Genomic DNA, 22791 nt, shown 5'->3' with positions numbered 1-22791 from the left:
TATTTCTGTTTCGCATTACGGACAAGGATAGTACTGTTCTATTAGGGGCCAGCTGTTTCATCCGCAAAATACAGAATGCACATGGACGTCATCCACATTTTTTGCAGACCGCAAAATACATACGGTCATGTGCATGAGGCCTAAGGCATAATGAGGAGATTTATCACAACAGGTATAAGGGAAAAATGGCTTAGTTGCCCATATCATCCAATCAGATTCCAGCTTTCATTTTCCAAAGGAGCTTTGAGAAATGAAAAGTGGCATCTGATTGGTTGCTATGTGCAACTAAGCCAGTTTTTCCTTACACAAGTTTTGATACATTTCCGCTTATGCTTTTTTTTAAATGATGTATGTGGGGGCTCTGTTATTGAGTTTAGATTGGAGTCAAGGAGCAAAGTGTTAAGTGGTGCTATTGTAACTGAGATGCTTGCTGAAGAAATGCAGACGTGAAGAGGTTGTCTTTTTTCTAAACTACAGTCAGGTCCATAAATATTGGGACATGAACGCAATTCTAACATTTTTGGCTTTATACACAACCACAATGGATTTGAAATGAAACGAACAAGATGTGCTTTAACTGCAGACTATCAGCTTTAATTTGAGGTATATTTACATCCAAATCAGGTGCCCCCCACTTGTTAAGGGACCAAAAGTAATGGGACAATTGGCTTCTCAGCGGTTCCATGGCCAGGTGTGTGTTATTCCCTCATTATCCCAATTACAATGAGCAGATAAAAGGTCCAGAGTATATTTCAAGTGTGCTATTTTCATTTGGAATCTGTTGCTGACAACTCTCAAGATGAGATCCAAAGAGCTGTCACTATCAGTGAAGTAAGCCATCATTAGGCTGAAAAAAAAAAAAAAAAAACATCAGAGAGATAGCAAAAATATTAGGCGTGGCCAAAACAACAGTTTGGAACATTCTTAAAAAGAAGGAATGCACCGGTGAGCTCAGCAACACCAAAAGACCCGGAATACCACGGAAAACAACAGCGGCGGATGACCGAAGAATTCTTTCCCTGGTGAAGAAAACACCCTTCACAACAGTTGGCCAGATCAAGAACACTCTCCAGGAGGTAGGTGTATGTGTGTCAAAGTCAACAATCAAGAGAAGACTTCACCAGAGTGAATACAGAGGGTTCACCACAAGATGTACACCATTGGTGAGCCTGAAAAACAGGAAGGCCAGATTAGAGTTTGCCAAACCACATCTAAAAAAGCCTTCACAGTTCTGAAACAACATCCTATGGACAGATGAGACCAAGATCAACTTGTACCAGAGTGATGGGAAGAGAAGAGTATGGAGAAGGAAAGGAACTGCTCATGATCCTAAGCATACCACCTCATCAGTGAAGAATGGTGGTGGTAGTGTCATGGAGTGGGCATGTATGGCTGCCAATGGAACTGGTTCTCTTGTATTTATTGATGATGTAACTGCTGACAAAAGCAGCAGGATGAATTCTGAAGTGTTTTGGGCAATATTATCTGCTCATATTCAGCCAAATGCTTCAGAACTTATTGGACGGCGCTTCACAGTGCAGAGGGACAATGACCCAAAGCATACTGCAAAAGCAACCAAAGAGTTTTTTAAGGGAAAGAAGTGGAATGTTATGCAATGGCCAAGTCAATCACCTGACCTGAATCCAATTGAGCATGCATTTCACTTGCTGAAGACAAAACTGAAGGGAAAATGCCCCAAGAACAAGCAGGAACTGAAGACAGTTGCAGTAGAGGCCTGGCAGAGCATCACCAGGGATGAAACCCAGCATCTGGTGATGTCTATGCATTCCATACTTCAGGCTGTAATTGACTGCAAAGGATTTGCAACCAAGTATTAAAAAGTGAAAGTTTGATTTATGAATATTATTCTGTCCCATTACTTTTGGTCCCTTAACATGTGGGAGGCACATATGCAAACTGTTGTAATTCCTACACCGTTCACCTGATTTGGATGTAAATACCCTCAAATTAAAGCTGACAGTCTGCAATTAAAGCACATGTTGTTCGTTTTATTTCAAATCCATTGTGGGGGTGTATAGAGCCAAAAAATTTAGAATTGTGACGATGTCCCAATATTTATGGACCTGACTGTAAATAACCCCAATTTTGATAACCTTTTTTGGTGTTGTAGTAAACTTTAACTGCTCAATAATTATGAATTATCAGGTGCTGAATCAAAGTCTAATAGATAGAACTGATGTTTACTTTATTTACAGAGGTGACTAATTTGGGGATTCAGCCTGTCCCTCCATCATAACCTGATAATTCAAGATCATGGCATACTAAGTAGCCTTGTGTCCTCCCCTGAGCAGCCACTGTGAACATCAGCCAAGCCTGCTTATAGCAATATTGAACAACAACCTATATATATATATATATATATATAAATATATATATATATATATATATATATATATATATATATACACACACACACACACACTTCCTGTCCAAAAAAAAAGTTGCCACCAAAAAAAAAAAAGGTCACACACAATATTTCGTTGGACCGCCTTTAGCTTTGATTACGGGGCACACATTTGCTGTGGCATTGTTTCGATAAGCTTCTGCAATGTCACAAGATTTATTTCCATCCAGTGTTGCATTCATTTTTCACCAAGATCTTGCATTGATGATGGTAGAGTCTGACTGCTGCGCAAAGCCTTCTCCAGCACATCCCAATATTCTCAATAGGGTTAAGGTCTGTATTCTGGTGGCCAATCCATGTGGGAAAATGATGTCTCATGCTCCCTGAACCACTCTTTCACAATTTGAGCCTGATGAATACTGGCATTGTCATCTTGGAATATGCCCGTGCCATCAGGGAAGAAAAAATCCATTGATGGAATAACCTGGTCATTCAGTATGTTCAGGTAGTCAGCTGACCTCATTCTTGGAGCACATACTGTTGCTGAACCTAGACCTGACCAACTGCAGCAACCCCAGATCATAGCACTGCCCCCACAGGCTTGTACAGTAGGCACTAGGCATGATGGGTGCATCACTTCATCTGCCTCTCTTCTTACCCTGATGCGCCCATCACTCTGGAACAGGGTAAATCTTGACTCAGACCACATGACCTTCTTCCATTGGTCCAGAGTCCAATCTTTATGCTCCCTTGCAAATTGAAGCGTTTTTTTCTGGTTTGCCTCACTGATTAGTGGTTTTCTTATGGCTACACAGCTGTTCAGTCCCAATCCCTTGAGTTCCCTTTGCATTGTGTGTGTGGAAATGCTCTTACTTTCACTATTAAACATAGCCCTGAGTTCTACTGTTGTTTTTCTTCGATTTGATTTCACCAAACGTTTCCCACCACATTTCTTCCTCGAATACAATGGGTTCCCACTATCCTTCCGGTTTTTAGTAATGTGTTGGACAGTTCTTAACCCAATTTTAGTAGTTTCTGCAATCTCCTTAGATGTTTTCTCTGCTTGATGCATGCCAATTAATGACCCTTCTCAAACAGACTAATATCTTTTCCACGACCACAAGATGTGTCTTTCGACATGGTTGTTTAAGAAATGAGAAGCAACCTATTGCACCAGTTGGGGTTAAATAACTTATTGCCAGCTGAAAAAAAATCGCCCATGCAGTAATTATCCAATAGGAGGCTCATAACTATTTGCTTAGTTAAATCCAGGTGGCAACTTTTTTTTGGACAGGCAGTGTATATATATATATATATATATATATATATATATATACACACACACACACACACATACTGTATATTACTATTTCTCTTTTACCTGTGGCCTTCAGAGCTAGGCGGAGTTCATATGAAGACATAGTTCCTGATTTATCCATGTCAAACTGAATAAATATGTTCTAAAACATAAAAGGTCATGGGTTAATTTTGCTAGTTTTCAAAGTAATTTGAGAAAGTTACATTTTCAAGTTTCTAACTCTTATTCAACTCATATTTTCCTTTTTTTTATAGTATAGCTGTTGCTGCAACAAAAATGCCACTGCTTAGTGTATTTTCTCCTTTGCTGCTGAGTGGACAGAATCTTTTTGTTGTTCACAGTCCTCCTCACATACATATATTATGTATCTTTCTGTTTCCCCCTAAAAATAGACGTTATTCTCTTAAATAGCAAATAGACTACCTGGATGAAAAGTACCATGTAAAGTTTAATATTCCAAAAGACTGTTGTGGAGTGTGGCCACATGGGGCACATTTTCTGCAATGGAATTTCTACCTTGGATTTTTCCACAATGTCATGCCAATATCCCTGAATAATCAACTGCAAAATCTGCAGAATTAGGCCTCCTGCAAACGACCGTATTTTTTTGCGGTCCGCAAAACGGGGTTCCGTTTTTCCGTGATCCGCGACCGTTTTTTCGTCCGTGGGTCTTCTTTGATTTTTGGAGGATCCACGGACATGAAAAAATAGTCGTTTTGGTGTCCACCTGGCCGTGCGGAGCCAAACGGATCCGTCCTGAATTACAATGCAAGTCAATAGGGACGGATCCGTTTGACGTTGACACAATATGGTGCAATTTCAAACGGATCCGTCCCCCATTGACTTTCAATGTAAAGTCAGGAGTTAATATACCATAGGATCTGAGTTTTTTCCAATCCGATGGTATATTTTAACTTGAAGCGTCCCCATCACCATGGGAACGCCGCTATGTTAGAATATACAGTCGGATTTGAGTTACATCGTGAAATCCGACAGTATATTCTAACACAGAGGCGTTCCCATGGTGATGGGGACGCTTCAGGTTAGAATATACTAAAAGAACTGTGTACATGACTGCCCCCTGCTGCCTGGCAGGTGCTGCCAGGCAGCAGGGGGCAGCCCCCCCCTGTAGTAAACACATTGGTGGCCAGTGCGGCCCACCCCCCCTCCCCTGTAGTTAACTCATTGGTGGCCAGTGGGCCCCCCTCCCTCCCCTGTAGTTAACTCGTTGGTGGCCAGTGGGCCCCCCCCTCCCCTGTAGTTAACTCGTTGGTGGCCAGTGGGCCCTCTCCCCTCCCTCCCCCTCCTAATTAAAATCTCCCCCCCTATCATTGGTGGCAGTAGAGAGTACCGATCAGAGTCCCAGTTTAATCGCTGGGGCTCCGATCGGTAACCATGGCAACCAGGACGCTACTGCAGTCCCGGTTGCCATGGTTACTTAGCAATTTGTAGAACCATTATACTTACCTGCGACTGCGATGTCTGCGTCCGGCCGGGAGCTCCTCCTACTGGTAAGTGACATGACCTGTCACTTACCAGTAGGAGGAGCTCCCGGCCGGACGCAGACATCGCAGTCGCAGGTAAGTATAATGGTTCTACAAATTGCTAAGTAACCATGGCAACCGGGACAGCAGTAGCGTCCTGGTTGCCATGGTTACCGATCGGAGTCCCAGCGATTAAACTGGGACTTCGATCGGTACTCTCCGCTGCCACCAATGATAGGGGGGGGAGATTTTAATTAGGAGGGGGAGGGAGGGGAGAGGACCCACTGGCCACCAACGAGTTAACTACAGGGGAGGGAGGGGGGGGGGGCGGCCGCACTGGCCACCAATGTGTTAACTACAGGGGGGGCCCACTGGCCACCAATGAGTTAACTACAAGGGAGGGAGGGGGGGGCGGCCGCACTGGCCACCAATGTGCTAACTACAGGAAGGGGGGCCCACTGGCCACCAATGTGTTAACTACAGGGGGGGGGGGTCTGCCCCCTGCTGCCAGGCAGCAGGGGGCAGTCATGTACACAGTTCTTTTAGTATATTCTAACCTGAAGCGTCCCCATCACCATGGGGACGCCTCTGTGTTAGAATATACTGTCGGTTCTGAGTTTTCACGAAGTGAAAACTCAGCTATGAAAAAGCTTTTATGCAGATGGATCTTCGGATCCGTCTGTATAAAAAGTAACCTACGGCCACGGATCACGGACACGGATGCCAATCTTGTGTGCATCCGTGTTCTTTCACGGACCCATTGACTTGAATGGGTCCGTGAAGCGTTGGCCGTGAAAAAAATAGGACAGGTCCTATTTTTTTCACGGCCAGGAAACACGGATCACGGATGCGGCTGCAAAACGGTGCATTTTCAGATTTTTTCACGGACCCATTGAAAGTAAAAAAAAAACGCGAAAAACGCGAAAAAAAACGGAGAACGGTACAACGGCCACGGGTGCACACAACGGTCGTGTGCAGGAGGCCTTATTGAAGATTTTTCTGTGGATTTGTGGCAGATTTCATGGTATGAGCTGCAAAAATGCTGCATATTTAACAGGAGTCTGTCAGCTACTTTTCACAGATTATCTGCCCTAATTGTGCTATAGGTGATATAAACATGGTACCTTTGTATCACTTGTCTGCAGATGTGGTGCTCAAAAAACAAACTTAAAAGTGATATGCTAATGAGCTTGCAAGTGCCCTGGGGCATTTTCAAGAGATACAAGTGTCACTGATATCTCCTCCCTTGTCTTGCTGTAAGCCAGCTCAGTATCCTCTTTACATTACGGACTCTGCTCTGGAAATCCTGTGTCTGTACACATCACCACTGGGCCTGACCGTGCCCTGTACAGTAACCTCTGTGGACAGCTGCATCAAGGGACGGACCATACATGCACATGTTGATGCAACCCTGGCACATGTGCAGTTAGTTCACTGATGCAGTGCACAGGGTATGCTGGGCAGTGATCTTCCCAGGCACAGAATTTATGGGGCAGTTTAATATGTGACAAGTAGCTCACAGACTCCCTTTTAAGTCTGCCTACTGTTGATTTTTTTTTTCTGCAGTGTGTATGACATTTTGTAAAACCATTTTGCTTGTACTGTAATACTTTGTGGATTTTTCACCCGTAAATCTACTGTACCATGTGTCTTCAACATAACCCAAATCCTCTATAATGTCCGAAGTATGTTGTTTATCACTACAGCCCCATCACTATTTTGATTAACTAAGGGAACACAGTGTAAAAAAATGCAACAATCACCAGTCATTTGCACAGGCACATTAAAGGGAACCTGTCATGTCAATAACGCAGTCCAACCTGCAGGTGGTATGTTACAGAGCAGGTGGAGTTGACAAATTGGTTTATAGTTGAAAGGGTGGACATTCATTATAACATAACTCTTTGCTCTACATATCATTGACCTATTCTTAGGAATCATGTGGGTACTCCCACTCTGTGATTGACAGGTATCGCTGTCTGCACATTCATCATGGAAAGGTGTCAAATACTGAGTAGCACCACCCACTGGACCCCTGAGGATAGAAACAACAGAAGTTTGAATAAATAAAAATATACTCATTGACAAAAAAGTAATGCACCCAGATAGAAATGTTGAATTGCTCCAAAACCTGGCATACAGTTAGGCATATATGTAAGTGATTACAGGTGTGTTCATATTAGATACTGGGTCTTGCCACAAGAGGATGTAAAATTGCTTCCACAGCTGCCCTATAAAATCACTCTTAGAGGCTACTTTTAGGTTACGTGTTCTACCATAGACTGACAGCCACTGGACTGCTATGGACTGTAACTGTATTGTCTTGACTGACCAATCCTGTTTGAGATCCCAGGATTGGTAAGGTTTGAGTATGGAGGCTAGTGGTGAGATATTCAATCCTGCCTTTGCTGTGGAGCGACATATTGCCCCAACTGCTGGTGTGATGATCTGGGGAGCCATCATATACGTCAGTCACTCCTAATAGTGATATAAGGGACAGCTCAACGATATGTGCAGGACATCCTGCGGCCACATGCGTTATCTATCATGGAAAGGCATCCAATTGGCATTTTTCAACAGCATAATGCTTGCCCACATACATCACATTAATGTGGCACTTTCTTTGCCTGTCTGGTCACTAGATTTATTGCCAGTTGATCATTTATAGTACTAATTGGGATGCCAGCTTCGACAACCTATAAGTGAGCAGGATTTGCAGGCCCAACTGTAGCATTGGTAGATGTGCCACAAGATACCACAAGGAACTTGTATGCATCCATGCCCAACCATATCTCATCTAGTATCCAGGCCTAGAGGTGGTCTAGCAGGGTACTAGAGCATTCTTTTAATTGTACGGTTTTCCTCAATAAATGTATCCTTTCACTCTAATAGTGTAATCACTTACATATATCATCATTACATTCAATCATATAAAGTTTCATTAGATACCAACAACTCCTTCCGTTATTTTATTTTGTCAATGAGTGTACATTATAATTCATACTGAATCTTCACCCACAAAACTGTATATCAATCCGTTTATTTCTGCTGTATATACCATGCTGCCAGCTGGACTGCATTTTCAATTTGACAGATTCCCTTTAAAGAGGACCTGTCACCAAAGCAAAAAAACTGTGCTGCTTCTATAATCTAACTAGCATGCTTCACTGAGCATGGTATACTTTGTTCCTGCACCTTTCCCCCCTTCTTTAGTTATGTCCCCCTAAAATTCTTGCACCACACATGTCAATCGGAAGTGACTAGCCATAGAGGTATGGTTACCCACTTTGCTTATTTGCAAGGGGAGGTTTCTTGCTGGTGTGACAATCTCCATCACATAACCCTCTAGCTGCAGCGTGATCTCATGAGATCTACTAATTCTCGTGAAACCATACTTTATATTATCTCCTGTTGGGACTGCGTCTCACTCTGACCACAGTGAGATTTCATCGTCGAGAGGAGCCCAGAGTCAGTGCCGACAAGAGGAGACTCCGTTAGGAGTGAGATGCTTTTCCAGCAGAAGGCTGTATGGCTGCATGATCTCATGGGAATTAGTAGGTCTCACAAGAGCATACTTCAGCATCACAGTGGGGAAAACCGTTGAAAGAAGCAAAGTGGTTAGCCATACCTCAAGACTAGTCACTCCAAATTAACATGTGTGGTGCTGCAACTTTAGGGCAACGTAACTGAAGACTGGGCGGCAGGTTTCGCAGGAACGTACAGTAAAATGTGCATTGCTCAGGGAAGCATGGCTAGTTAGATTATATAAGCAGCACAGTTATTTTTGCTTTGGTGACAGGTCCTCTTTAAATACAGTACTAAGTCACAACATTACTTGCTTCAACAGATTTGGTTTTATTTTTATTGGGGCACAGTAAGATTACCGTATATCACACAATTGTACTTGATTCTGTGTTAAAACTACACTAGTGGATCATCCCACCAGTGTACCACAGAATCCTCTGGTGGGCCCAGGCTCTGATACAATAATGGGCCCCAAAGATCCAGAGACTAAAAACATTTGCCTGCTTCAAAGATTTTCATCTGCCGGATCTCAAAACTGGAATGTAAAACGCATATGTGAAAGTAGCCTAAAAATAATGAATACTCTCTTACAATCCAGTTTTTCAGTTTGTCCCAGAAGATTTTGAACTCATTAAAATCAAGCTTTCCATTACCACTGGTCTATTGGGTTTTTATTAAGGTTCAATATGAAGTAACATGTTTAGCTTTACATACAGTGCAGAGCATTTTTCAAAATTAGTGCAAAGGAAACATGGTAAAGATTTTTTGGTTTAGTGTGTATATATATATATATATATATGCACATTTATTAAGATTGGTGTTTTAGACACCAGTCTTAATAAAGGCCCATAGCTGACGGTGGTTCCGTCTGAGTTATGAAGAGGCACAGACCTCTGTATAACTTCGGCGTATTCAGCGCCAGTTCTAAATGTAAAACAGCTTCCAAGCTATCTTACATTTAGACAATTTTCTACACCTAAAACAGGCATAGAAAATGATGAATGAGACGGGCCTGCAGGCACGTGCCCTTCCCTGCCCACGCCACACACACAATTTTAGGCCTGTCAGATGGATTAAGGCTGCGTTCACACGGGCGAGATTTCCGCACGGGTGCAATGCGGTAGGTGAACGTATTGCACCCGCACTGAATCCCGACCCATTCATTTCAATGGAGCTGTTCAGATGAGCGGTGATTTTCACGCATCACTAGAAAAACGCAGCATGCTCTATATTCTGCGTTTTTCTCGCAACGCAGGCCCCATAGAAGTGAATGGGGTTGCGTGAAAATCGCAAGCATCTGCAAGCAAGTGCGGATGCGGTGCGATTTTCACACATGGTTGCTAGGTGACAGTCTATTCACTGTATTATTTTCCTTTATAACATGGTTATAAGGGAAAATAATAGCATTCTGAAAACAGAATGCTTAGTAGGTGATCAACTGAGGGTTAAAAAAAATAAAATAATGAACTCACCTTCTCCTCTTGATCGCGTAGTTAACGATCTCTTCTTTACTTCTTTAATGATGAGCTGTGGGCTAAAGGACCTGTGGTGACGTCAGATCACATGCTCCAATCACATGGTACATCATTGTGGTACTGGACCATGTGATAGGAGCATGTGATCTTTAATGATGAGCTGTGGGCTAAAGGACCTGTGGTGACGTCAGATCACATGCTCCTATCACATGGTCCAGTACCACGGTGATGTACCATGTGATTGGAGCATGTGATCTGATGTCACCACAGGTCCTTTAGCCCACAGCTCATCATTAAAGAAGTAAAGAAGAGACCGGTAACTACGCGATCAAGAGGAGAAGGCGAGTTAATTTTTTATTTATTTTTTAACCCTCAATTGATCACCTACTAAGCATTCTGTTTTCAGAATGCTATTATTTTCCCTTATAACCATGTTATAAGGGAAAATAATAACATCTACACAACACCTAACCCAAACCTGAACTTCTGTGAAGAAGTTCGGATCTGGGTACCACAGTCGGTTTTTTATCATGCGCGTGCAAAACACATTGCACCCGCCCGGTAAAAACTGAACATCGGAACGCAATCGCAGTCAAAACTGACTGCAATTGCGTTCCTACTCGCGCGGGTTTTCCGCAATACACCGGGACGCATCTGGACCTAATCCGGACATGCTCGTGTGAACCCAGCCTAAGGAAACACAAGAGACTTTTGCCGACAATTACCCAGGAACAAAACCACCAGCTAAACTTTGTATTCAGAGTCTTGTTTGGAAATGGCATCAAACTGGCTTTGTTGCAAACATGAAGAAACCGAGGCCTCCATCGATCAGAAACTTATGCATAAAATTCAGCAACCGATTGCAAGTAGCCCCCAAAAATCAACTTGAAGACTGTCTCAACAAGTTGGTGTATCACAAACAACGTGTCAGCGAATGCTGAAATCTCTGAACCTGAAACTGTACTGAATAGCGTGTGTGCAGGATCTAAGAGTTTGACAAAGCTAAACTCGTAAATTACTGGACGTGGTTGCTAAGTATGATTGCTGACATACATTTGGACCCATTGCTGTACTTTATGATTGACAAAGTTTGGTTTCATTTATCAGGTCATGTAAATTCCCAGAATACGATGTACTGGTCCGCCGAAAATCCCTGTTTAACTTATGAAACGCCACTTCATTACCAGAAAATTGGCATTTGGTGCACAGTGTTAGAAACACGAATAGTGGGCCCAATGTTCTTCAAATCAACTGTGAATACTGCAATTTACCTGGACATCTTTGAACAGTTTTACAACCAACTGATAAACAGAAGAAAAAATATCCTGCTTTTTCCAACAAGATGGGGCAACATGCCGCACCTTACAGGACTCACTGGCACTGGTTCATGAACTGTTTACGGAGGAGCGAACTGTCAGCAGTTCTCTAGGGACTTTAGGAAAATATCACAAACACTATTCGCAGCATCACTGTTGGCTGATTTGCAGTATCAGCCAACATAATCCTACGTGCCCAAAGATGCATAGACGTGAACGAGCAATAATTTCAGCATCTTTTGTGACTTGTGGGTAATTAAATAAAAAACAATCCACTTGCTTGTTCACCTTGTCATACTATCACTGGAGGCGGGCTACTTTTCCACGGGCTACCCTGTATGTATATGTATATATATATATATATATATATATATTTCACAGCAGGAAATATAGTCTTGTGACATATCTACAGTATGTCATGAACTGCTTATTATTACAATATACATTTGCTGAACGTTTTGGAGCCATAGAGAATTTTCATTGGCAGGAATAATTGTTTTTGTTATAGGTGAAGAATGATATGAGACACATGAGTAAATATTGTAAAGGATACATCCATAAGAGAAATGATATTATGGCATGGCAGAATGCTCAGCTCTTTAAATTTAATATTCTTTGCTGGAAAATAAAATTACAAAATAAATACACACATAAAAAGCACACAATATAATAAAAGAATAGATGAAAAAAGTAGTTTAAAAATAGATCAATCTATTCTCCTGTAATACTGATCCAGAGGAAGGTAATATAATCCACATCAGGACCTCTACTGGAAGAGACTTCTAGTCTACTCAGGAGATTTATCAAATTTTGGTGCAAAGGAAAACTGGTTAAGTTGCCGACAACAAGCAATCAATTTCAACCTTTCATTTTTCAGAGCTTCTTTGGAAAATGAAAGGTTTTGATAAATCTCCCCCACCTCTATGTTATAGTCTGGTATATGATCTTCCCTGTACTGCTTGCAAATGTGCCTAACTTATAAGCAGGCATAGGCCTCATCATAAAAAAGATGCATCTCCAGTAGTCCGTGCGCCCCTCCCTGCTCTCATCACACCCCCTTTTTGGGAAAGTGGCGAGGATAGCATAGAAAAGCCACTTGCGACACAAGCGACATTAAAAAAGTTTCCAACACAGGGTTTGCCAATTTTTTTACACCATAAAAGTGTTACTTATACTGTAAAGAAACTATACATTCCTAAAAACACTACTGTACACATTCTTAAAGGGGTTGTGTCACTTCAGCAAATAGCATAGCATTATCTAGTTAAAGTTAATACAAGCCACTTACTAATGTATTGTTCTATATTGCTTCCTTTGCTGGCTAAATTCATTTTTCCATCATATTATAGACTGCTCATTTCCTTGGCTACGACCACCTTGCAATCCAGCAGAGGTGGTCATGTTTGCACACTATAGAAAAAAGCAGCAGCCTATAAGCATTCCCACCGTCCCGGCCACCAGAGAGGCTGGCACTTTTTGCTATAGTGTGCCAGCACGGCCACTGCTGATGGGTTGCAGGGTGGTCATCACCGTGGAACGAGCTATGTATAATGTGATGGAAAAATGAATCCAGCCAGCAAAGGAGGTCCGCCAGGTTGCTGTCTGCCTATAAATCACAGGAAGTGGTGAATCTGCTCCATGGTTTCCTTCCAGCCCTGGGCACAGCATGCTTTAGGCTTGTTCCCTGTAGCACTTACTTAAGGGCCGGCGCACGTCACTTCCTGTGACTTATAGATTTAGCACATGTGGCCATGCTGACCAATCCTAGTCTCTCTGCACCTATATAAGTCAGTTGCCTTTCCCGGTGCCTGAGCGCCAAGGTTCTTGTGTCCTGCAAATGTTGCTGTTATCTCTGCTTGTGTTCCTGTATACCTGACCCGTGCTTGTGTTTCTGGTCTCCGCTACCTGTTTTATCCCTGCCTGCTTGCCTTGACCTCTCCTGTTGCTTACCCGGATTGCCTGACCTGTACCTGTGCCACCTGCCCTGACCTATTGCTTGTTTGAATTCACCTCTGCCTCTTCCTTCAGTCCTGCACTGCTGACTACATCTGTACCTCTGATTCCTTTCAGTTGGTCAGTCTGGACCAACTTCCTCGTGTGCTAATACTTTTCAAGCGGTAGCGACCTGGTGTTCTCCTTGGGAAAGTCTATCCCCACCATCAGGGGTACTGTGAAGAACGAGGGGTTCACTTAGACAACGCACTTAGAGGAGGTAGGACACAAGGCACAGTGGGTTCACACCCGCTGGTTCGTTACAGGAGGCAATATGGATAATCACAAAACATTAGTAAGTGCCTTGTATTAACTTTCTCTACATGATAAATGCCGTTTGCTGAAGTGACGCAACCCCCTTAAGTCCATATGTGTAATTTGGTGGAAATGTATAAAATCACTCTGAAAGCTAATTTATGATGCTGTGCAACAATGCAACATGGAATACACTAGAAGTCTCTTGCATGAGCAAAACACTTTTCAAATAGCTATTTGATATTTATGACTGAAATGATAGAACTTACTTCTCTGCAGAACTGAATTCAAAATATATTGCAATTCTTGTGGGCTCACTTCCATCTCCTGTGGTAGAAAAGAATTACATGATATGGTTTTATGGAGATATGCAAATTATGAGAAATGAAGAAATTGTGAGAAATTATAAGGGAAAATCTCCCCACAACCTAAAATTGGTCTTAAAATAAAACGTTATATACCTCTTAGTAGTTTATTCTACATCTCCAGGACAATATACAGTGGATATAAAAAGTCTACAAACCCCTGTTAAAATGTCAGGTTTCTGTGATGTAAAAAAATGAGACAAAGATAAATCATTTCAGAACTTTTTCTACCTTTAATGTGACCTATAAACTGTACAACTCAATTGAAAAACAAACTGAAATCTTTTAGGTAGAGGGAAGAAAAAATATAAAAATAAAATAATATGGTTGCATAAGTGTGCACACCCTTAGGCCCCTTTCACACGAGCGAGTATTCCACGCGGATGCGATGCGGGAGGTGAACGCATTGCACCTGCACTGAATACCGACCCATTCATTTCTATGGGGCTGTTCACATGAGCAGTGATTTTCACGCATCACTTGTGCGTTGCATGAAAATCGCAGCATGCTCCTCTTTGTGCGTTTTTCACGTAACGCAGGCCCCATAGAAATGAATGGGGTTGCGTGAAAATCGCAAGCATCCGCAAGCAAGTGCGGATGCGGTGCTATTTTCACGCACGGTTGCTAGGAGACGATCGGGATGGAGACCCGATCATTATTATTTTCCCTTATAACATGGTTATAAGGGAAAATAATAGCATTCTGAATACAGAATGCATAGTAAAACATGGCTGGAGGGGTTAAAAAAAATAAAAAATAATTTAACTCACCTTAGTCCACTTGATCGCGGCCCGTCATCTCCTTCTGTCTCCTTTGCTGAACAGGACCTGTGGTGAGCATTTTACAGGTAAAGGACCTTTGGTGACGTCACTCCGATCATTACATGATCCATCACATGATCTTTTACCATGGTGATGGATCATGTGATGACCGGAATGATGTCACCAAAGGTCCTGTTGCTGCACAGAGATCAGATGAAGACAGAAAGAGATGCCGGGTATCGCGATCAAGTGGACTAAGGTGAGTTAAATTTATTTATTTATTTTTTTAACCCCTCCAGCGATGTTTTACTATGCATTCTGTTTTCAGAATGCTATTATTTTCCCTTATAACCATGTTATAAGAGAAAATAATACAATCTACAGAACACCGATCCCAAGCCCGAACTTCTGTGAAGAAGTTCGGGTTTGGGTACCAAACACGTGCGATTTTTCTTACTTGAGTGCAAAACGCATTACAATGTTTTGCACTCGTGCGGAAAAATCGTGGGTGTTCCCGCAACGCACCAGCATATTTTCACACAACGCCCGTGTGAAAGAGGCCTAAAACTAATACTTTGTTGAAGCACCTTTTGATTTTATTACAGCACTCAGTCTTTTTGGGTATGAGTCTATCAGCATGGCGCATTTTGACTTGGCAAGATTTGCCCACTCTTTGCAAAAAACACTCCAAATCTGTCAGATTGCGAGGGCATCTCCTGTGCACAGCCCTCTTCAGATCACCCCACAGATTTTCAATCGTATTCAGGTCTGGGCTCTGGCTGGGCCATTCCAAAACTTTAATCTTCTTCTGGTGAAGCCATTCCTTTGTTGATTTGGATGTATGCTTTGGGTCGTTGTCATGCTGAAAGATGACGTTCCTCTTCATGTTCAGCTTTTTAGCAGAAGCCTTAAGGTTTTGTGCCAATATTGACTGGTATTTGGAACTGTTCATAATTCCCTCTAGCTTAACTAAGGCCCCAGTTCCAGCTGAAGAAAAACAGCCCCAAAGCATGATGCTGCCACCACCATGCTTCACTGTGGGTATAGTGTTCTTTTGGTGATGTGCAGTGTTGTTTTTGGGCCAAACATATCTTTTGGAATTATGGCCAAAAAGTTCAACCTTGGTTTCATCAGACCATAACACCTTTTCCCACATGCTTTTGGGAGACTTCAGATGTGTTTTTGCAAAATGTAGCCTGGCTTGGAGGTTTTTCTTCGTAAGAAAAGGATTTCATCTTGCCCCTCTACCCCCAGTTTTTTCTCGTCTTTTCATCAATTTTGGAGGGACGTCCAGTTCTTGGTAATGTCACTGTTGTGCCATATTTTCTCCACTTGATGATGACTGTCTTCACTGTGTTCCATGGTATATCTAATGCCTTGGAAAATCTTTTGTACCCTTCTCCTGACTAATACCTTTTAACAATGAGATCCCTCTGATGCTTTGGAAGTGCTCTGTGGACCATGGCTTTTGCTGTGGGATGTGACTAAAAAAAAATCAGGAAAGACCAACTAGAGCAGCTGAACTTTATTTGGGGTTCATCAGAAGCACTTTAAATGATGGCAGGTGTATGCTGACTCCTATTTAACATGATTTTGAATGTGATTACTTAATTCTGAACACAGCTACATCCCCAGTTATAAGACGGTTTGCACACTTATGCAACCACATTATTTATTTATTTTGTTTGCTTCCCTCCACCTAAAAGATTTCAGCTTGTTTTTCAATTGAGTGGTACAGATTATAGGTCACATTAAAGGTGGAAAAAATTCTGAAATGATTTATCTTTGTCTATTTTTTTTTACATCTCAGAAAACAGACATTTTAACAGGGGTGTGTAGACTTTTTATATCCACTGTATATGTACAGTCACATAGAAATCATTGGGCCTCATAGCAAGAATCTGAATTGGGCCCCCTAATTCCACCCACTACCCATCCCTGGCCCATCCCACCACCTGCCCTTGCATGTTTTTCTTTTTTTTTTCTGTTAAGGCATTCACGGTACACGTTCTTTTTTTAAAAATATTTTAATAGTACAGACATTTTCGGGTGCGGCAATACCTAATATGATTTTTTTTATTGTTTATTTTTTTATATGTAAAATTGGGGTGATTTAAATGTTTAATATATCTTTTTTTTATTTTATATTTTTTCACTTTTTATTTTTACTATTAAAGGGAACCTGTCACCTCCAAAAGTGATATAAAACTGCCAGCATTACCTTATAGCAGCCCCCAGTCTGTAACTGATCATGTGTGTGAGCCAGAAATTTGTTAATCCATACTTCAGAAAAACGCTTTTAATCTCCCTGATCGCTCTGTTTGCAGTCAAGCTTGAAGTCAAGGGGGCAGTGGCCTCCTTGCTTCAAGTCAAGCAATGCCCGCCTTTTCCTCGCCCCCTCCTGACTATGATTTACATATTAACCATTCCTTGGGATCGTGCCAGTCTGGCATCTGCGCGGTGCGCTGATTGTGACTGCACGATCCCATCTCAGGCTCCCGCAGTTAGCCGGGCATAATGTTGCAACTTCGCATGCGCCGGCCGCTCGATTCGGCGCACGCGAGCGCTGGCGAGTTATATTCACAGGCATGCCAGTGAGCACATTATGCCCATTATGCGCATGCGCAGACCTTTAAAAATGCAAAAAATAATAATACCTTAACAGTTTTTCCGGATGACACCTGAGAGATGGATCTAGTATTTCAAAGCATACAAATGCCATCAGTTTGCATACGGATTGCTGGAATTTTAGTGCCCAATATGCTGTGCCCAGCTTGTGCCATCTGAGACACAAGACACCCTTTAAATTGTTAGGCAGGTTCCGCTAGGTACCAAAATGACATAAATATGGACGTAAACTGATGTTTGTTTAAGCTGCTGGGTTCAGAATGGAAAAATCATACCACCCTACTTGAATTAATAGGTGGTTTCTATTGGGTATGGAAATGCCATAAATGTAAGGAGCAGTATGGGCACACAGCATGACTGAGAAGGGAAGAAGTGCCATTTGGCTTTTGGAGCACTAATTTTGCTGGAATGGTTTTCGGGCACTACATCACATATGCAGAGCCCCTGAGGTATCAGTAAAGTAGAAACCCCCTATAAGTGACCCCATTTCGGAAACTACATCCCTGAAGCAGATGTTTTTCATAATTTAACCCCTACTGATCAGCGCCGTACATGTACAATGCAGTGGGACGTCACTGGCTTTCCAGGGCTATGCATGTATGGTGCTCTAATCGGGTGGGTGCCGGAGCCCAATCAGCGGCAGAGGGCCGGCTGTATTCACTGATGCTGGTGTAATAACCTCTTTTATGCCACGGTCAACGCTGACCGTGGCATACACGGGATTTTCAGAGGGAGGTGACTCTCTCTCTGAACCCATCATTGCAGTGACATGGATCCAACGGCTAGAACGGCAGACCAATACCTTGCACAGGCATCTGGACTTGCTTCCTATGGAAGCCTGAGATTTGGCCCCCTGGCCTCATAGACAGGTTGTCAATGTATTACAATACACAATGTACTGTAAAACAAAGTAAAAAAAAAAGTTTAAAAAAGTATTTTTCATTATAAAAAATAAAAGTTTCAAGTAAAAAAGCCTTTCCCATAATGAATTCATGTAAAATTGTAAGAAATTTGAAAAAAATAAAAAATAGACATATTAGGTATTGTCGCATCCCTATCAACAGGCTCTATGAAAATATCACATGATCTTCCTTGTCAGAAGAACACCGTATAACATTTTTTTTAAATAAAAACTAATATCTTTTGGTCACCTTGCATGACAAAAAGGGTAATACCAAACGATCAAAAAATTGTGCCCCAAAATAGTATTAATGAAAACGTCACCTCGTTCTGCATAAAAAAAGCCCACATATATGTAAGACAATCACCCAAAAAATAAAAAATGGCAACACAAAAACAAGTTTTCTTTTCAAAAATGCTTAAACTTAACAAAAATTTTAAAACAAATTAAGATATTAGGTATCGCTGCGTCCATAACAACCTTCTCTATAAAAATGTCACATGATCTACCCTGTCAGGTGAAATCTGTAAAAAAATAAATGAAAACCATGGTAGAACAGTCATTGTTTGTTACCGTGATCAAAAAATAGTATGTACCCCAAAATAGTACCAATAAAAACTTTTCCTCATCCTGCAAAAAACAAGCCCCCACAGAAGAAGATCACTCAAAAAAATAAAAAAAATTATGGCTTTCAGAAAATGGCGATGCAAAAACTTGATTTTTCTTTACAAAAATGCTGTGTAATTGTGTAATAGTGGTAAAATGTAAAAAAAAAAATATAAAATTGGTGCCTCTGTAATCGTACTGACCAGCAGAATAAACAATTTTTCTTGCACAGTGTATGCCACAATAACAAAACCCAAATAGCACTGGCAGAATTGTTGCATTTCTTTATCCTGCTTCCCAAAAGGAAAAATAAAAAGTGATAAATGTTGAATGTACCCCAAAATAGTTGAATGTACCCCAAAGTTTTCTACCACACATGGAGTGTTGCTGTATTCAGGGGAAAATAGGTGAACAAATTTTGTTCAGTTTTACACAATAATTTTTGAAAAAAAAAAAATCTTTTTTGGGTTGCTATTTTCAGAAATCCTTATTTTTACTTGTCCAGGGATGCTCTTATGTGAGAGCTTATTTTTTATTGGTTAAGTTGGCTGTATTACACTTTTTGTAAGGCGAGGTGACACCAATTTTTTTTTATGGTGTTCACCTAAAAGGATAGATCATATAATATTTTTATAGAGGTGGTCCTTACTGATGTGGCAATTTCTAATACTGTATGTCTATTTTTAATAGTTTTTTACAATTGGCTTAATAAGTGGACATTTTTTTCTTTTTACTTGAAATTTCATTTTTTATTTTTATAAAACACTTATTTTTACTTTTTTTTTTTTTACTTTTTATTTTTGTCCCACTATGGGACTTCAACGTTTGAGGGTCTGGTCTGATCCTTTCTACAATGCATTACAATAAATAGGGCCAGATTTATCATTAGCTCAAGTCAAAATAATGGAGTGAAAAAGTCGCAATTTTTTTGCGCAATCGCTAAATTCATTATGTAAATTAATCTCTACAGATTTACTATTGCGCCAATTTAAAAAAAGTCACAAAAAATTGCGCAAGAGTGAGAAGGGTTTTGTAAAGATACGTTTTACCACTACCTCCTGGACCATCCAAGAAAAAACAACGGTTGCAAAGGTTGTCATTTTTGCTTGCAGACAATATTTTTTCTGAAGCTCTTTTTTGTTCTCTGTTTAATGTTTTCTCCATTTCTTCAGCTCTGTATTTTTGTAATTCCTTATCATACATATTCCAAAATTGATCAGTATTTGGCATTGTGGAAGGCAATCCAAAATCTTCACAGTTTTTGCCATGTAGTACCAGAATGTTGGCTATTTCTTTAAGTGCGATCTTACGACAAATTGTACAATCATCATTGTGTTGTTTATGTTTGTGAACTAAATCTTCAATGAGATATTGCTCATATTTTAGTGCATTCATATTGTGTAATGATGCAAAAACGCAGACATATGCAAATAATTCCCTAAGTTGTTTAGGCATTGTAAAGTGGACAGCATCTTCCAGAGTGTTCTTCCACACATCGTCATCATTAATAAGTCCTTTTGCTTTTGCAGCCTCTTGGAAAGTGGGATAGACATTACCATGTACTGTCCTCAGATCTTCAAAGGATACTGCACCAGCCACATGCAGCAATAGTAGACGCAGACAGTAACGCTCTGCATCTGATATTAAGTTGACAGAATACATTCGTCCAATAATTATTTCTGCACCACGTTGACGCAATTTCCAACAACAATTTGGAGAGTCAAACACATAATGCAAATGAATGTCCAAATATAATATATTCTTTGCTTCCTCTTTTTGTTGATTCAATTTGAACCAAGCTGTCAATTGAGTATCACGGTTTAAAGCTCTCTGTACCGCTGTGGTAATGTCATTTGGGTTGAAAAAAACAGATTGTTCTTCAGGCAGATGCACTGCTAATCTATGGATGGTATGGGATTGATAATGCATTTCAAACCCATGCAAACGCCATGCTGCTTCTGGAGCACTGACAGACCTAGAATTAATAAAGGTGTTTATTTCATCATGATTCAAAGTACCTTGTTTTTGAATGACAACATTTGCACAATCATGACCTTTGTACACATATTTAAAAAGGTATTTGACACTTTTCACTGATGCACAAACTTCCACATTAATGTGGCAATTGTACTTCAACGCTAAGTAAGGATTATATGGTACAACCCAAGAATTATCAATATTCTTTCCGTTAAGAATTATAGTTTGGCCTGTATTTCTTCTCTTGTACTTTGGATAGCCATTGCTATTAGCAATAGTTTTTTGTTGGAATTCCTTCGGAAAATGCTTGCAGCATTTGTCATTTGTCATACATGGAGAATTAGGATTGAGTGCTCCGCATGGTCCATGAATCATATGCTTTGTTACAATTGCATGTAAGCGAGGAGTGATTTCTATGTTAGGGATTTCAGCAGAGACAATTTTATCTATCAGTTCCTCCTTTTTTATGGTTTACAGCTTTTTTTAAGAATGAGAAGTATGTGAGCATGTGGTAAACCTCTCTTTTGAAATTCTATCACGTAGGCCATTGCTTTTGGGACTCCAAAAATATGTTTTTTACTGATGTCATCAATTAGAGATCTTTGAGTTTTAGGTGAAATACTCTTGCAACTAAAAGTGGTTGTCCATCAACAGTTTGTCCATGTTGTAGGTTATGTATAATCTCTTCCCATTTGGGATTGCATGTCATTGTAATAAAAAGATCTGGTTTTCCATATTTTCTGACAATTGCCATAGCATCTTGATAATTTTGTTGCATGTTTCTAGGGCTCCCTGCAAATGAAGAAGGCAAAATATGCATTTTTCAGGACTCAGGCCTGCTTCATTGGCTTCATTAAACAAATGATCCATTAATCCAGAGTATTTTTCAACACGCAATTTAGGCTGATTTTGACGTATATAATGGAGTCTGTTGGCTTTTGTTTTTACATATGCATCAACTATATATTGCTGTGTAAGGCGGCCTGCATTTAAAAAGGGATTAAAATCCTCTCTAATGGAAAGACGGTAACTGTAGTATTGCATTTGAGTGACTCTAACTCTAGGATTGTGTGACTGGTTTGGTAAATTTAATAAAGCTTGTGGTCTGTTTTGCAATGGGATGTCAATTCCCCAGCTTTGATCCCCATAGGAGAATAACAATGGATAAACCATGGGTTCCAAATTAGGATCAAGGACACTAATTCTTTGTGTTTTTATTTTATTTGTATAATCTTCACTTGGTTTGCAGTGTATAAGAAGATCTCTTTCAAGTGGTGGTTCTCCATCCTCATTTTGAAAAATAAAAGCAGCCTCATTATATTTTGGTGCGTTATAGCGTCTTTAGTCTTTTTTGCGATCTTGTACTATTGTCATGGACACTTCCTTAATAACATTGTAATTTTTGGCGGCATTCTCTTCATATTCTTTTTCAACTTGGTACAACATTTTGCAGGCCTCGGCAAAAGGATTGAATTGTGCCATAAATGTACTTAATGTTTGCATAAGCTCTGTATTTATTCCTGAGTTGGAAGAAATTTGCATTGTTTGTTCTGCAGCTTCAGAGAGATCTAAAATGTATAATTGTGCAAACTGTCTGTTTTCACCCTGTTGAGGATGCAGTGTTCCTGCTCTGTGACAAATCGAACCATGGATTCGAAAACAGTATGGCCCATAGCCAGAAGGTGGACTAATGTTAGCTCCCATAGATGCAAATGCTAGAGCACTATTTATTGACCTTATATTTTGCATGAAATTTTTGCTGTAATGATGCTGACCCATCATGAGCTGCTGTATAAACAGAAGAATTACTTTTCCTTTTGAGC

General features: G+C 40.7%; 1 protein-coding gene across 1 annotated transcript in view; it reads right to left on the bottom strand.

Annotated features, from left to right (window-relative positions):
* CAPN9 (calpain 9) overlaps positions 1-22791 on the bottom strand; it is a 392629-nt gene that overhangs the window by 74184 nt on the left and 295654 nt on the right. The window contains exons 14-17 of the mRNA XM_040430101.1: positions 14000-14057; positions 12037-12101; positions 9284-9352; positions 3747-3825 (exon numbers count right to left, since the gene is read on the bottom strand). Coding sequence (XP_040286035.1) covers positions 3747-3825; positions 9284-9352; positions 12037-12101; positions 14000-14057 — 271 coding nt within the window. The remainder of the gene's footprint in view (positions 1-3746; positions 3826-9283; positions 9353-12036; positions 12102-13999; positions 14058-22791) is intronic.

Source organism: Bufo bufo, chromosome 4 (assembly GCF_905171765.1).
Source record: "Bufo bufo chromosome 4, aBufBuf1.1, whole genome shotgun sequence".
In the NCBI taxonomy this organism is placed as follows: domain Eukaryota; kingdom Metazoa; phylum Chordata; class Amphibia; order Anura; family Bufonidae; genus Bufo; species Bufo bufo.
This window is presented reverse-complemented; position numbering and strand designations above follow the sequence as displayed.